General features: G+C 55.7%; 6 protein-coding genes across 6 annotated transcripts; 3 read left to right on the top strand and 3 right to left on the bottom strand.

The window, feature by feature from the left end:
- Nucleotides 1-300: 300 nt before the first annotated feature.
- GLRG_03632 (ribosomal protein S3) lies at nt 301-1,271 on the bottom strand (the record flags this gene model as incomplete). The annotated part of the gene is made up of 2 exons (XM_008094317.1): nt 301-1,063; nt 1,249-1,271. The coding sequence occupies 2 exons, from the start codon at nt 1,269-1,271 to the stop codon at nt 301-303; spliced, it is 786 nt and encodes a 261-aa protein (XP_008092508.1).
- Nucleotides 1,272-2,529: 1,258 nt separating this feature from the next.
- Nucleotides 2,530-5,021, top strand: GLRG_03631 (uncharacterized protein; the record flags this gene model as incomplete). Its single annotated transcript, XM_008094316.1, has 2 exons — nt 2,530-2,544; nt 2,643-5,021. 2 exons carry the CDS (start codon nt 2,530-2,532, stop codon nt 5,019-5,021), a joined length of 2,394 nt encoding a protein of 797 aa, XP_008092507.1.
- A 60-nt stretch (nt 5,022-5,081) lies between these two features.
- On the top strand, nt 5,082-5,465 carry GLRG_03630 (uncharacterized protein; the record flags this gene model as incomplete). Its single annotated transcript, XM_008094315.1, has 1 exon — nt 5,082-5,465. One exon carries the CDS (start codon nt 5,082-5,084, stop codon nt 5,463-5,465), a length of 384 nt encoding a protein of 127 aa, XP_008092506.1.
- Nucleotides 5,466-6,423: 958 nt separating this feature from the next.
- GLRG_03629 (phenylalanyl-tRNA synthetase) lies at nt 6,424-8,396 on the bottom strand (the record flags this gene model as incomplete). Its single annotated transcript, XM_008094314.1, has 3 exons — nt 6,424-6,469; nt 6,526-8,259; nt 8,344-8,396. 3 exons carry the CDS (start codon nt 8,394-8,396, stop codon nt 6,424-6,426), a joined length of 1,833 nt encoding a protein of 610 aa, XP_008092505.1.
- Nucleotides 8,397-10,044: 1,648 nt separating this feature from the next.
- Nucleotides 10,045-12,314, top strand: GLRG_03628 (uncharacterized protein; the record flags this gene model as incomplete). Its single annotated transcript, XM_008094313.1, has 8 exons — nt 10,045-10,110; nt 10,194-10,299; nt 10,353-10,504; nt 10,557-11,048; nt 11,100-11,359; nt 11,412-11,512; nt 11,561-11,898; nt 11,961-12,314. 8 exons carry the CDS (start codon nt 10,045-10,047, stop codon nt 12,312-12,314), a joined length of 1,869 nt encoding a protein of 622 aa, XP_008092504.1.
- Nucleotides 12,315-12,825: 511 nt separating this feature from the next.
- On the bottom strand, nt 12,826-13,761 carry GLRG_03627 (S-adenosylmethionine-dependent methyltransferase; the record flags this gene model as incomplete). Its single annotated transcript, XM_008094312.1, has 2 exons — nt 12,826-13,597; nt 13,709-13,761. The coding sequence occupies 2 exons, from the start codon at nt 13,759-13,761 to the stop codon at nt 12,826-12,828; spliced, it is 825 nt and encodes a 274-aa protein (XP_008092503.1).

The raw sequence follows: 13,761 nt of genomic DNA, 5'->3' as shown, positions 1-13,761 counted from the left end.
CCTTTCGCAGAGTGATGCAAATGTTGATCAAGACGCCTGAGTAGTAGTATTCCACACCCCCGTCCTCCCGATAACTTTTTTTTGTGCCTGGTTCGTGCGCACACCCCCATTGTTATCATCTCCAAGTCTGTCTGGTATTTTTTGGGAAAGTAGACAATAGAGACTAGAAGCTAGCGGAAAGCAGACCAAAAGTTTTTTTTTTCCTTCCCCAACTGACGTCTTTTACCAACCAGCCGGGCTGGCGCCAGACTCAGCAGTCTCCTCGACGACATGAGAAGAAACCTGCGGCTCGGCAGCCTCCTACGACTGAGCCTCGGCCTCCTCGCCGCCCTCCTGGGCCTGCTGCTCCGCTTGTTGCGCCTCGGCGGCGGCCTGGGCCTGAGCGGCCTTGGCGCCGTAGTCCTGGGACATGGGCTGGACGACGGCCTGCTCCTCCTTGGGCTCGAGGACGGAGACGGCGTCGGGGAGGGTCTTCTGGGGACCGGCCTTGCCCTCGGGGTCGGAGCCGCGCATGATCTTGACCTTGATGCCGAGAACACCCTGGCGGAGGAGGACGTGACGGGTGGCGGAGTCGATGAAGTCCTTGGCGGGCTGACCGGAGTGGATCATGAAGCCGTCGGTAAACTTCATGGACTTGGCACGGGCGGCACGGAGCTTGCCGGAGACGACAACCTCGCAACCCTTGGCGCCAGACTCCATGATGAAGCGGAGGACACCGTAGCAGGCACGACGGACGGCGAGACCGTTGAGGAGCTTGTAGCGGAGGGACTCGCACTGAGCGACGGCGGAGAGACCGCGGTTCTGGACCTTGGCGGCGTAGAGGGAGACGGAGTTCTCGGGGAACTTGAAGCGCTTCTGAATGAGGGAGGTGAGCTCGCGGATGCGGCGTCCCTGCTCGCCGAGGACCTCCTGGGTGTGGGTGGCGCGGATGATGATGTCGGTTACCGTGGGGGTGACGCGGACCTCGACACCGGAATAGCCCTCCTCGGCCAGCTCGCGCTGGAAGAACTCGTTGAGCTCAGCGTAGAAGACGCCATCGGCGACGAACTTTCTGCGCTTGGAGCTGTTGAGAAGAATTGGTTAGCAATCCATTGTAGCGATTTCCTCGTGCGCCGCAATCTTTTTGTTCTCTTCTCGCAAGTTTCTCGCCCCCTTTTCACCCCCCTTCAAGATCGTGGAATGTTTCGCGGCGGCGGGGATGAAACCTTTTATTTTCGCAACACAGAAGGAGGGGAGGGAAAGGCTTACATCTGAGTGCCTGGAACAGCCATCTTGACTTCTTTGCCCGGTTGTCGAAAAAAAGAAGGGTTGGGGTAGTTGGGACGGGTTGTTGGAGGTGTCGACGGTTCGTTCGCAGTCGGGGGGGCGGGTGAGAGGGTTGAGAAATGAGGTTGTTCAGGTAGCCCGCTTCGCCAGTCGTCCAGTGCCTCGCAAGATTTTGGACCGTGAAATTGAAATTCTGTGTGCCCTAGGATAGGCGATAAGGGGACTCTGGTGGTCTGTGCTGGCCTTATCGGACATTCGAGTTGAGGATTCTCCACCGTGTGCCAGCTGCGGTGACCTGCCCACTGACAGCGCGGCGCGTGTGGTCGGCCGAGGTACGTACCTCTCCGCTGCTGACGTTTCACGTGCTGGCTGGCTGTCGGGAATCGGGAGAGAGAGCTCCGTTTGCCGGAGGTGGGGTTTCAAGGGGGACAGCTTGTTGGAGTGGGAGGTCCCTGGTTGCGTTGTCAACCCCCGGGCCACGCCAGTGAAGGAAAGTCAGTCACAGGCCCCCCAGCTGAAGCCGGCAGGTGGGTGGTATTTTGCAGTTCTACACTAGATTGAGACCAAGCTGCTGGTTAATCACCCAACCCTTTCCGCAGCAGTGAAGGAATGCCTAAGCTAAATTGCTACTCTCTTAGGAAACAAGACATAGTATACTTGTCTCTTTCCCTTCTATTTTTATTTTTATGCAAATTAGAAAGAATATTCCTTACCAAAACCGGGATCAATTTCTTCCAAGTAAGGTTGTAGACATCCAGCTGTCGAGGGTGGATTTTGAACATAAAGACCCTGGCATTCCATAGCCAAACACCCTTTGGAAGACGTGACGTCGGCTCTCTGTTCTCGGCCCCGCGCTAAGCTATTAGTGGGGACCTAGATCAGCCGTTCCTTCCTGCTTTTGCACACCTGCCCGCACTGCAACGACCAGAAGCGCCAGCCAAACTGCTGGACCGCCGACCACCGACCTGACAACCATCCCCCTACGCTACCAACCTTACTTCACCTTCCAAACCTTACCCTGCGCAACCTCTTTAACTTCAACTCTACGAGGTTACATTGATTTTCCCTTCTTGTCTTCCCTCCATCGCGGTCCTTTCTTTCTTTTTCTTTTCCCTATTCCCGCTTCACTGAAGTTGCGCGGCGTTTCAGCTGCTCTCCTTCAAGTGAACCTCTCAACCTACAAACCGTTAACCCCTCTAGACGTTTCGCACGCGGCCATGCTGCAGTAGCTCAAAGAAGCATCATCTTCAATAGCACTTCACCATGGAGGCCAGGAAGGTAAGTTGCATATGCTCTACCAGTCGCTCCCTGGTAGCATGGAAAAAGGAAAGAGGAAAAAAAAAACAAAGCTGACTGTGTTGCGTCCTGAACTATAGGTAGTAAACAACGTCCAGTGCATCAACGGAGGCCTTACCTCGGTCGGCACTCTGCGACTCACCGATTTCCATCTCGTTTTCTGCGCACCGCTGCCTCCCCTTAAGGACCAGAACAAGGACAACGGCAATAATAACAGCCAGCCTCCCCCTCCTCCTAAGAACCGAGAATCATGGATTACCTACCCCATCCTTTCGCACTGCACCCTCCGACTCATGCCTCCGAACCACGGCATCCATAGCTCTATTCGCATCCGTTGTCGCGACTTCATATTTGTCACCTTCATGTTTGAAGACAACAACGTTGCCCGAGATGTCTTTGAGTTCGTGAAGCTCAGGACCTGCAAGCTTGGCACCATTGAGAACCTATTTGCTTTCAGCCACAAAGGCTCCAAGGCCGAGAGACAGGTTAATGGCTGGAAGATCTACGATCCCAAAGCCGAGTTCCGCCGCCAGGGCATCAGTGAGAAGTCAGCAGATAAGGGATGGAGAATCAGCAACATCAACAAGGACTACACTTTTTGCGATACCTACCCCGCTACTCTGGTGGTCCCCTCTTCCATCTCTGACAACGTCCTGAAGTACGCCAAGGAGTACCGATCGCGACACAGAATCCCAGTGCTTAGCTATATTCACCCAGCCAATAACTGCACCATCACTCGTAGCGCCCAGCCTTTGTCGGGCATCACCAGAAAGAACAATATCCAGGACGAGAAGCTCGTCATGGCCTCATTCGCCCCAACCGTACCCCGGACCAGCATCGACAGGGACCAGCCTCCCCGCCGGAGCCAGTCAGACACCTCTCAGAAGAACTCGTTGGATGAGTCAGAGCTCTCGGAGCAGGCCAGGCTGGAGGAGCAGGCGATTGCGGATGCAGAGCCCAAGATGTATGACGAGAAGGGCAAGCGACTCATTTACGGCGCCCAGCAAGCCAACATGATTGTCGATGCTAGACCTACTGTGAACGCTATGGTCAATCAAGTTCAAGGCATGGGATCTGAGCCGATGGATAGATACCCTGGCGCCAAGAAGGCGTTCATGAACATTGAGAACATCCACGTCATGAGGAGCTCACTGGCCAAAGTTGTAGACTGCCTCAAAGACGCCGATATCTCCCCATTGTCTCCGGACCAGAATGCCTTGGCTTCGACTGGCTGGCTGAGACACACGCAAGCCGTCCTGAACGGAGCTGATATTGTTGCCCGGCAGGTGTGGTTTAAGCACTCTCATGTCCTAATCCACTGCTCCGATGGGTGGGACAGAACCAGTCAGCTCAGTGCTCTTGCCCAGATTCTGCTGGACCCTTACTACCGGACTATTGAGGGTTTCATCGTCCTGGTCGAGAAGGACTGGGTATCGTTCGGCCACATGTTTAGGCTTCGATCTGGCCACCTGAACCACGAGAGCTGGTTCACTGTCCAGAAGGATGGCATGGCTGGCTCAACAGTGCAGCCTGGCGACAACGATGGCCGTGACGATGCCTTCCAGAATCTCTTTACTGGCGCTAGGCAGTTTTTCAACCCCAACAAGGAGGACGCGGCTGACCTTGAAGCCGTCGCTGAGGGTTCTACGGGAAAGGTCGCTAAAGACGAGGCCACGGTTCCGAAAATGATCAGTCCCGTCTTCCACCAGTTTCTGGACTGTGTGTATCAGCTTCTCCGCCAGAACCCAACCAAATTCGAGTTCAACGAAAGATTCCTTCGCCGTCTGATTTACCATCTCTATTCTTGTCAGTACGGTACATTCCTCTACAACTCCGAGAAGCAGAGGACCGAAGCCAGCGCGTCCGAGCGAACAGCTTCGGTGTGGGATTACTTCTTATCCCGGAGGCCGGAGTTCACCAACAAGGAGTACGACCCCACCATTGACGAGTACGTTAAGGACCGTGGCCGTATCATCAAGCCGAACCTTGATGACATTCGCTGGTGGCACCAGCTCTTCAACCGAACCGACGAAGAGATGAACTCGCAGTTGAACGCTGTGGCGGCCGCCGCAGTCAACAGAGCTTCGGCTCTGGCCAACTTCCAGCCATCTACTGAGGAATCGTACGTAGACAGCCAGCCCGGCACCCCACCTCAAGGAGCTTCGAGCCCCAAGCCGCCGCCGGCTCTGCCCACTAGCCAGTCCGTTCTTGCAGCCGTGGAGACGGCGCATACGACACTTACCCCTAGTCGACAAGAGCGACAGGCACCGGCTTTGCACCGAAGTGTATCGGCCGAGAACTCGAATGCCTTCAGTGCCTTGAGAGAGGGCATTGCCGGCCTGAACATCGGCAAGAACGTCAGCGGCATGCTCACCAATCTCGGCGGGCGCAACGCCAGCCCCGCGTCTAATTCGAGAGTTACAAGCCGCACCGAGCAAGAGCTCCGGGAAATGACATAGGGCGTCATGTTCGAACACATGCACGAAGCGCCTTACACAATCGAAGTGACGGACAAGACCATGATGCTCGACGCTGAGCTCTTCTACCAGGAGAGTTGGGATGACCCGAATTACACAATGAGTGACTGGGATGACGAATCAGTCTGGGCATGGGGAACCAAAGGGATTGTAAACTTTGGCATCGAGAGCTTAACCAGCTTGAACAGCCTCCTAACCCAGGACACGCCAGTAAACAGTACCTGCTCCGGCGCATCGATCAACTGCGTCGATGGCGTCGCTAAGAGAGAGGCCGACGATGATGCATGTTCCGACACCTCTTCCCTCCAGTCTCTCGAGCGCGTCGCGACGGGTGAGATCACCAACGGCGGTCTCTTCATTATGGTGGGCTCGAGTCTAGAGGAACTCTGCTCTGCCGAGAACGGCGGGTCTATGAGCTTCGATTAGCAGTGCGACCCGATGGACAAGCGGTCCACAACCTAGTTCAACATTTCAAGAGTTTGGCGGGACTAGATGCATTTTTCCACCTCACGACTACAAAAGAATGAACGGATGGTTTTGGCAAAAAGCGGTATGGGAATTTGGGTGGAGTGTTTCACGGCTCCATAACGACAACGCAATGGCGTTCCTGTACTTGTACTACGACTTTTTCTTCTTTTACTCTTCGCCTCGCCTCGCCTTCTACCCTACTTCTTCGCTTCACAACGTTGCTAATGCCGGAACCGGCATCTGCGCGGTCTGCTTTCCGGCGTCAGGTGAGCAGGATTAGAAGACAACTTGTATCCAAGACCGGTAAAGGGGGCTTCCAAGACGCAACGAAACAGGACGAACAGAAACGGCTTCATACACAGTAATTCAGATGGGAAGAATATGGAATGAAAAGAAAATTTGGCGTGGATCGAGCGGCTTGAGTGAAATGGAGACAAACGAGAGAGAGAGAGAGGGCGGAGAGATAGAGAGAAGCTGGGGGGATCCGTTATATAGGTCCGCTTGGATTTTGAACTCCCTGTACTCTCAGTTCCATAATTCTAATCAGTTCTCAAGTAACAACCTCTTGATCCATCGGTGACAGTTGTCAAGGATGGTTGCATGTTGAAACCCAGACGCAAGGGCATGCCGTTGCCTATACAGGGGGCATCGATTGTTGGCCCCGAGAGGAGGTCTACGCCATAAAAGTCTTTAGTAATCATCACTGTAGGGAAACGGGTTTTGTTCAATGATTTTATTTTTCTTGTCTTTTACCACCCTGTGTCTATTGCTTCGTTGTGCATCGGGTCGGCTAGTCTGGTACGAAGAACAAAGTCCATGTTCAACCACCCAGCGACAAGCTGAGTCTCCTTTTTCTTATTTCACGATTGTGCGATCCGAAGCCATTCGTCATGCTCATATCCCATCATGCTCGTCACTACAAGAAGACCTCGAGGTTGATCTCGAGGGTGCTCACGGGGTATCTGTGCACAAGTTAGTAATCAACAATTCAGAGAGCTATCAAGATCCGGAAACAAACCTCAAGTCAAACTTCTCCAGCACAGTGGGGTGCAGAATGCCGAACTCTCCGATGCGCGCCTCCTTGCCGCCAAGACGCAGGTAGATGGCAGCCGCGTGGCCGGGGAAGAAGGTGGCCTCGTCAATCTCCTCGATCCAGTAGCCGTCAGGCTTGCTGGGGTTCTCGACGACCTTGAAGTCGACGCTCTTGCCAGCCGTCAGACCCTCGTCATGGGTGAGGAAGGCGGTACGAAGCATCAGAAGGATGCGGTCGAGGAGGCCGTGAACAACCTCGAAGCCGCTGGTTTTGCCGTACCAGGCGGCACCGAAGTGACGTTCATTGCGAGCCTTGCGCTCTAGAGACTCATCCTTGAAGACGACGTCGGCCGACTCGAAAATCTTGATGGGGACACTGTGCTTCTTGTTCTCGCGGATGGTCTTGAGGAGACCGGGAACCAGGGATGTGCGGACAACCTGGTACTCGGCAGTCTTGGGATTGGCAAGCTTGACAGCAGTCTTGCCGTCATCTTTTCGGTTGAGCCAACCGAAGTTCTCGTCGTGGCTGCAGAGGATGAGGGGCATGACTTCGCTCCAGCCGGACATGGCGGCCTCTGTCCGGACGATATCTGCCAGCTTATTGATCATGAGAGGAGCGCCGATGGTTGCGCTCTTGTTAGGAGATGATCTGGGAAGGTTATTGTATCCGTAGCAGATAGCCAGGTCCTCCATGACGTCGCACTGGTGGAGCACGTCGGCACGGGTGACGGGGATAGACACGTTCAATAGGTTGCTGTCCTTGGTGGAAGGCTTGGCGATGTAGGCCATCTTGGTAAGAAGCTTGCACAAAGTCTCGGGTGACTCGTTGAGACCAGTGCAGGCGTTGAGGTAGTCGATCTCGACGTCGATGTTACGGGGCGCCAGGGTGGGTGTCGTTCTTGAGGCGCCGTTGTGCTCGGAGACAATCTTGACGGGCTCCACAGTGAAGGGCTCGGAGCAGTACTGCGAGAACATGGTGACCATCATGTCGCAGACGATGTCGAGCTTGGTGGCGTCGGTGGCCGTCATCTCAATGAAAACGTTTTTGGTGTCGACGGTGATCTTGGAGTGGTCACCGTTGATGATGGGCGGCAGGGAGCAGACAACGCGGTTCTTGTCGTAGATGACGGGATAGACGGGTGAGTCCTTGATTATGTGCAAGTACTTGCCGAGGTGTTTGTCGCCCTCGTAGAACTGCATGAGCTCCTCGCCGTTCATCTCCTTGGTCTGGTTCAGGGGCTTGAACTTGATGTCCCTAGGCGGCAGGGCCTCATATGTAAAAGGGCCTTGTATCGTGTCGAGGTCGTGGGTTCCAATAGCCACCAATGTTCTTTGTCTCGCCAGATTCATGTGCAGCTTGTCCTGGAGACCGATGAAGGAGTCGTAGCTTTCTTGATTGAACTTGATGTTGCGGAGGATGGCGCCGGCGACGAGGGGCCGGATCTTGCCTGTGTCTTGAGCGACGGTGATGACTTGGGTCTCGGGGTTCTTGGGCTCGACGACCTTGTAGTTGGGTGCAGCGACGGTTCCTCTGAAGATGTTGAGCATGAGTGCTATTCCCTCGAAGCATAGCATGTCGTATCGGTTGGCCGGGATCTCGATCTTGAGTTGGGGCGGCTCCTGCACGCCATTGACAATCGGTCGCTCTTCATTTTCGGTGTCCTCGTCGAGTTCGATGCCGAATTCGAAGCAGAGGTCTTCAAACTCCTGGGTTGTGAAGCTGCGTGGTGATGGTTAGCAAACGGGACATTTCGGGATGGCGGGGTCGTGATATGGGGTGGGTGCGACTGGCGGCGCAACTTACTTTTGGCCCAGGGCCTTGTACAAATCGTACTTGTTGACGGATATGGTAGGCATGGTGAGGATTGGCGAGATTCTCTCGAGGATACAGAGGTCCGGCGGTCGTCGAGGGCAGGAGAGGATCGGGCAATGGTCACTTTCCTTCTCCTAATATGGCCTTGAGTCACAGAAATTTTGGGGATATTCGGAGGTGAAGCAACAGCACACATGGGGGGGTTCGCAGGCGGGATGAACTTGCTGCTTTTACGGGCATGGTAGAGTCATTCGGGTCACCCACTGCCCGTTCCCGCACATTGTTCGAGGGGCTGCGGGGTTGAGGGGCAGCAAAAGCGGCGGCAGGACTCGGCATCTCAATTTTCCAGGGTCCGATGTCACTCCAGTGGCCCGTGCCAGGCGAAACCGGCAGCAGCGCAGAGCTGCTACACTATCCGTCCCGCTGGCCGAGATGCAGCAAACGTCTTCGGTGCAGGACATGGCCGATGACAGCTGGCGACCAGTGCGGCGGCGGGCTCGTCATCAACAGACGAAGTCTGGACCGACAGCGATAGCTATCATTGATGCTCAAAGTTTGATGGCTGGGAGCTCATAACTAACTGCCTTACCATCTCTGAGAGTGACGGTTGATTTCGTTCGATGCATGAACACGCTTGGAAGCTTTACGTCATTATCTCATAGCTATAAATATGCTTTGGGGAATGCTCATGATCATGTAGCTCTCGGTGGCCATTCTCTTGGTTCGGTACACATTTTAGGTGCCTTAGCTGCATCTCAAGTGACCCCTCCCTCAGCTGGTCACCGGGGAGACTTGCCAACCAAGGGATCAGAAGGGATCTCTCTAGTAAAGACATATGGTGCATCCTACCTGTAGGTAGATAGACAGGCGTCGCGTTCCTTGCACGAACATCTTCTCATCCTGTCAAAGAAGAACGCCTAAGGTCTAGAAAGTAGTGTACCTACCTACCGTACGTGCGTACGTCCAAGGAAGAGATACGTCAGTGCTAGCAAACCCTCTCTCTTCAGCTCCTCAGAGGCAGCAGCCCCTCGCAACTCATCTCAAGGGCAGAGCACCACATCTCCCTGCACCCCTGCCTTACTGCACCCACTGTCCAAAGAAGACCCGGTACGTACCTTGGCAGCCTTACCTAAGGCGGCTCATCTAGGTAGTCACAGATACAGGGCTCCTAGACGCCCAGGACTGCTTGCTGTTCCCCGTCAGTGGTCACCACACTGACGCCTCTTCTAATTCAGGTGCAGTAGCGTGCGTAGCCCAGTCTGGCCGGGTGGGACAGCACCAGAAGCAGAGACCTCAGAAGCGTCAAACTTCCCTCTCCGTGCCTTGTGCTGTCGCTACCTATCTCAAATCAACACCACCTTTCTCCTCCGCCAACTCCTCCCACACGAACGAATCCTCTCTTCTCACCACGACAACCAACCCGTACTTGTCGCCAACCTGCCGTCGGATAGTGGTGTGGTCTGCATGCCCGCAACCTCCTGATAGTAATTACCATCCACCACCCCGGTTGCATCGTCTCAGATTTTAGAGCCCGCCCACCCCCATCCCACAACGACCGCCGCTCGCCCTCAACCAACCCATTGCATCACTCGCACGCGATCCACTCCGATCGCTGAAAACCAAGACGTCGACTCTCCTGAACATCGCCCGAGCCCCCCCATCGATAGACGCGCCTGTGCTTTCTCGCTCGCCATGGCAGACGCGCCGAATACCCAGGACGAGCTTTACCCCATCGCCGTCCTCATCGATGAGCTAAAGGTATGGCGGTGACTGACTGGCCAGCCCCGATGCCAGCCTCCCATCCCCCGGCGCACACTTCATTGCTAACCTGTCAAACCCAGCATGACGATGTCCTCCTGCGTCTCAATGCCATCCACCGCCTTTCCACCATCGCCCTCGCTTTGGGCGCCGAGCGCACGCGAGAGGAATTGATTCCCTTCCTCGACGGTATGTGCCGCGCATCCTATTCCGTTTGAGACAATATCTAAACAAACCACCAGAGTCCGTCGAGGATGAGGACGAGGTACTGGTCGCGCTCAGCGGCGAGCTGGGCAACTTCATCGAGTACGTTGGAGGCCCCCAATGGGGTCATGTCCTCCTCTCCCCCCTCGAGAACCTCGCTGCGATCGAGGAGCCTGTCGTGCGGGACAAGGTAGCTATTGCCCTGCTCCACCCGACCAAGTCACGTCGCCTAACCAAAACAGGCCGTCGAGTCCCTTAACAAGATCTGCGAGGAGCTCTCCTCTCAGCAAGTCGAAGAATATTTCATCCCCTTGACCATCCGACTGTCAAAAGCAGACTGGTTCACCTCCAAGGTGTCTGGCTGCGGCCTTTTCACAACGCCCTACAAGAAGGTGTCCCCGCCTGTTCAAGAAGAGCTGCGGAAGCAGTTCGGCCAGCTTGTTCACGATGAGACGCCCATGGTCAGACGCCAAGCCGCCACCAACCTCGCGAAGTTCGTCAAGGAGATGCCGGCTGCTATTGTTGTCGAGGAGATGATACCCCTTTTCCAGCACCTCGCCCAAGACGACCAGGACAGCGTTCGTCTCCTCACCGTCGAGATCCTCATCTCCATCGCCGAAGTCGTGCCCAAGGAGCAGCAGTCGAGCCACGGCGTGCTGCTCACCTCCCTGCGCAACCTGATCGAGGACAAGAGCTGGAGGGTCCGGTACATGATTGCTGACAGGTTTGAGAAGGTTGGTCGGAGTCCTCCTGTGGGTGATGAGCTTACGCTAATGCGCGTATAGATTTCCAAGGCCGTCGATGAGGAGGTTGTCTCAAGAGATCTGGTGCCGTCTTTCGTCAAGCTTCTCAAGGACAACGAGGCAGAGGTTCGGACTGCCATCGCTGGACAAATACCCGGGTTCTGTGCCCTGGTCGATCGAACCGTCCTCTTGAACGACATCATGAGCAGTGTCGAGGACCTTGTTTCCGATACTTCTCAGCACGTCAGAGCTGCTCTGGGAACTCAGATCAGCGGTCTTGCCCCCATACTGGGCAAGCAAGAGTGGGTACCCTGGCTGCTGGAGTAAAAAAAGACGTGACTGACGTCTCAACAGGACCATCGACCACCTGCTGCCCATGTTCTTGCAGATGCTGAAGGACGAGTTCCCCGAAGTTCGCCTTCACATCATTTCCAAGCTGGAGCTGGTTAACCAGGGTATGTGAGCTTTATTCTCAGCGGAGGCGCATGGCTAATCACCCGCAGTCATCGGTATCGACCTACTATCACAGTCACTCCTCCCCGCCATCGTCCAGCTTGCCGAGGATAAGCAGTGGCGAGTGAGATTGGCCATCATCGAGTATATCCCTCTCCTTGCAAGCCAGCTCGGAGTCAAGTTCTTCGATGAGAAGCTTAGCAACCTATGCATGAGTTGGCTCGGCGACACGGTCTTCTCGATCCGTGAGGCCGCGACGCATAACTTGAAGAAGCTCACCGAGGTATTCGGGGTAGAATGGGCAAGCGAGGCGATCATTCCCAAGGTTATGGCTATGGGCAACCATCCCAACTACCTCTACCGAATGACGACCGCCTTCGCCATCACCGTGAGTGGCTCCCTTCTACTACAGAGCGTTCGTGTCATGTCAAGTGTGCTAACAAGTCGCAGACTCTCGCTTCGGTCGTGAGCCTTGATGTCATTGCCGACAAGATCCTCCCGATGCTGGACAAGCTCGTTGATGACGAGATCCCTAACATCCGCTTCAACGTTGCCAAGACATACGGCGTTCTGATTGACGTTCTGCGCCGCTTGCCGGAAGAGGGCACCATTTACTCGTTGGAGAAGGAGGGCAACAGCTTCACCGCATCCCCGAGAGGCATGGAGCTGATCCAGACGCGCGTTATCCCCAAGTTGGAGAAGCTGCAAAAGGATGACGATGTCGACGTGCGGTACTTCGCCACAACGTCCGCGAACAGCGTTTCTGGACCTTCCACTGGCGAGCCTATGAACACATCACCATAGATGAGAAACGTAATGAAGCAATTCCCAATCTTATTACCCGGGTCGTTCCAATATTCCTCCCTTGAATGCATCGACCAACATATGACGGTCTTTGGTGCTCCTTAGGCTTGCCTTTAAGGTTTTGCGGAAAAGAAAAGGAAAAGATATACAATAGAGAGAGAGAGAGAGAGAGAGAGAGAGAGAGAGAGAGAGAGAGAGCATGGTGTGTGCGCATCTTCAGATGGTTCGAACTTGGCGAAAGGGACGGTCCTAGAGCATAGGTTGCACGCTGGGTTAGGGGGGTATCGGAGGATGGATACAGGGGCAGGCGCCGCCACCGATCGATACCACTCCCTGGAAGAGAAACGCAATGTATGATACACCAGCAGCTGTCAGAAGCGGGAACGTGACGCAACAACAAGGAGCATTGACTAAAGGGGTCATGTGTGCTTACAGCCGCACTGTGCCAATGGATTTGGGTATCTTGATGGGCTATTCATTCGTCTAACTCGTGGCATCGTGATGAGCCAGCCTACATCTGCCTCTGGAAACACAAGCTGCTGATGGTCTGACCCTTGGCGCCGCCGAACGTGAAGCTGGGATAGTCAACCTTTCCGACGGCGACGAAGCGGCCAGCGTCGTCCTCGTTGGCGGGTCCCACGAACCAAGCCCTCAGCTCCTCCTCGGTCCAGTTGCAGCTCGTGATGAGGAGAAGGCCGCCTGGGCGGACGAGGCGGAGCGCGCGGCCGCGGTAGCCCTCGCAGATGCGCCGGCCGCGGGCGTCCTTTTCGTCGCTGAGGCAGATGGCGTCAAACGTGCCCTTGTCGAGGACGACGTCCCAGCCCTGGGCTTGGGCGCCGTTCAGGACCGTCTCCCAGGGGCCGTTGAGGACGTCCCACTCCTGGAACTCGGGCTCCTTGGCCTCGTCATCCTCCTCCTCGCCTTCCCCCGCGTCCGCCATATCCTCGTCTTCCTGGTCTGCGGAGGACGAGGACGAGGCCTGCCTCTGAGCGGCGATGCGCCGGGCGAGCTCGACGCTCTGCGGCGCATAGTCGACGCCGAGGGCGCGGCCGGCCCAGCCCTCGTCGCGGAGGGCGAAGAGGAGGGAGCCGTTGCCGCAGCCGAGGTCTAGGAACGAGGCGTCGGACTGGCGGATGGAGTGGTCGAAAGGAGCGGACTCGGTGAGGTCCTCGAGGTAGGTCAGGAGCTTGGACTCGGCGTCCGAGTCGTCGAACCAGACGGTGCCGCGGTCGTCCGGGTTAGAGGCGTTGTTCGTGAGCTCGGTGGTGTAGAGGCTGGACCAGCTGTTCGGCCTAGCGTGTCAGTTGCGGCAATGGTAGGATGATCGGGTTTGGCTTGCAATGCCCCTCCCCGGGGCATCAAACAAGAAAGGGAGGAGGGGGGGGTGGACGGACTATTCTCTTGTACCGAGCTTGGAGGGCTCTAGATGAGTGGGCTTAGAAGCCAT

This window comes from Colletotrichum graminicola (genome assembly GCF_000149035.1).
Source record: "Colletotrichum graminicola M1.001 genomic scaffold supercont1.11, whole genome shotgun sequence".
Taxonomy (NCBI): Eukaryota; Fungi; Ascomycota; class Sordariomycetes; order Glomerellales; family Glomerellaceae; genus Colletotrichum; species Colletotrichum graminicola.
The sequence above is the reverse complement of the archived record's forward strand: the minus strand, read 5'-3'. Positions and strand labels throughout refer to the sequence as shown.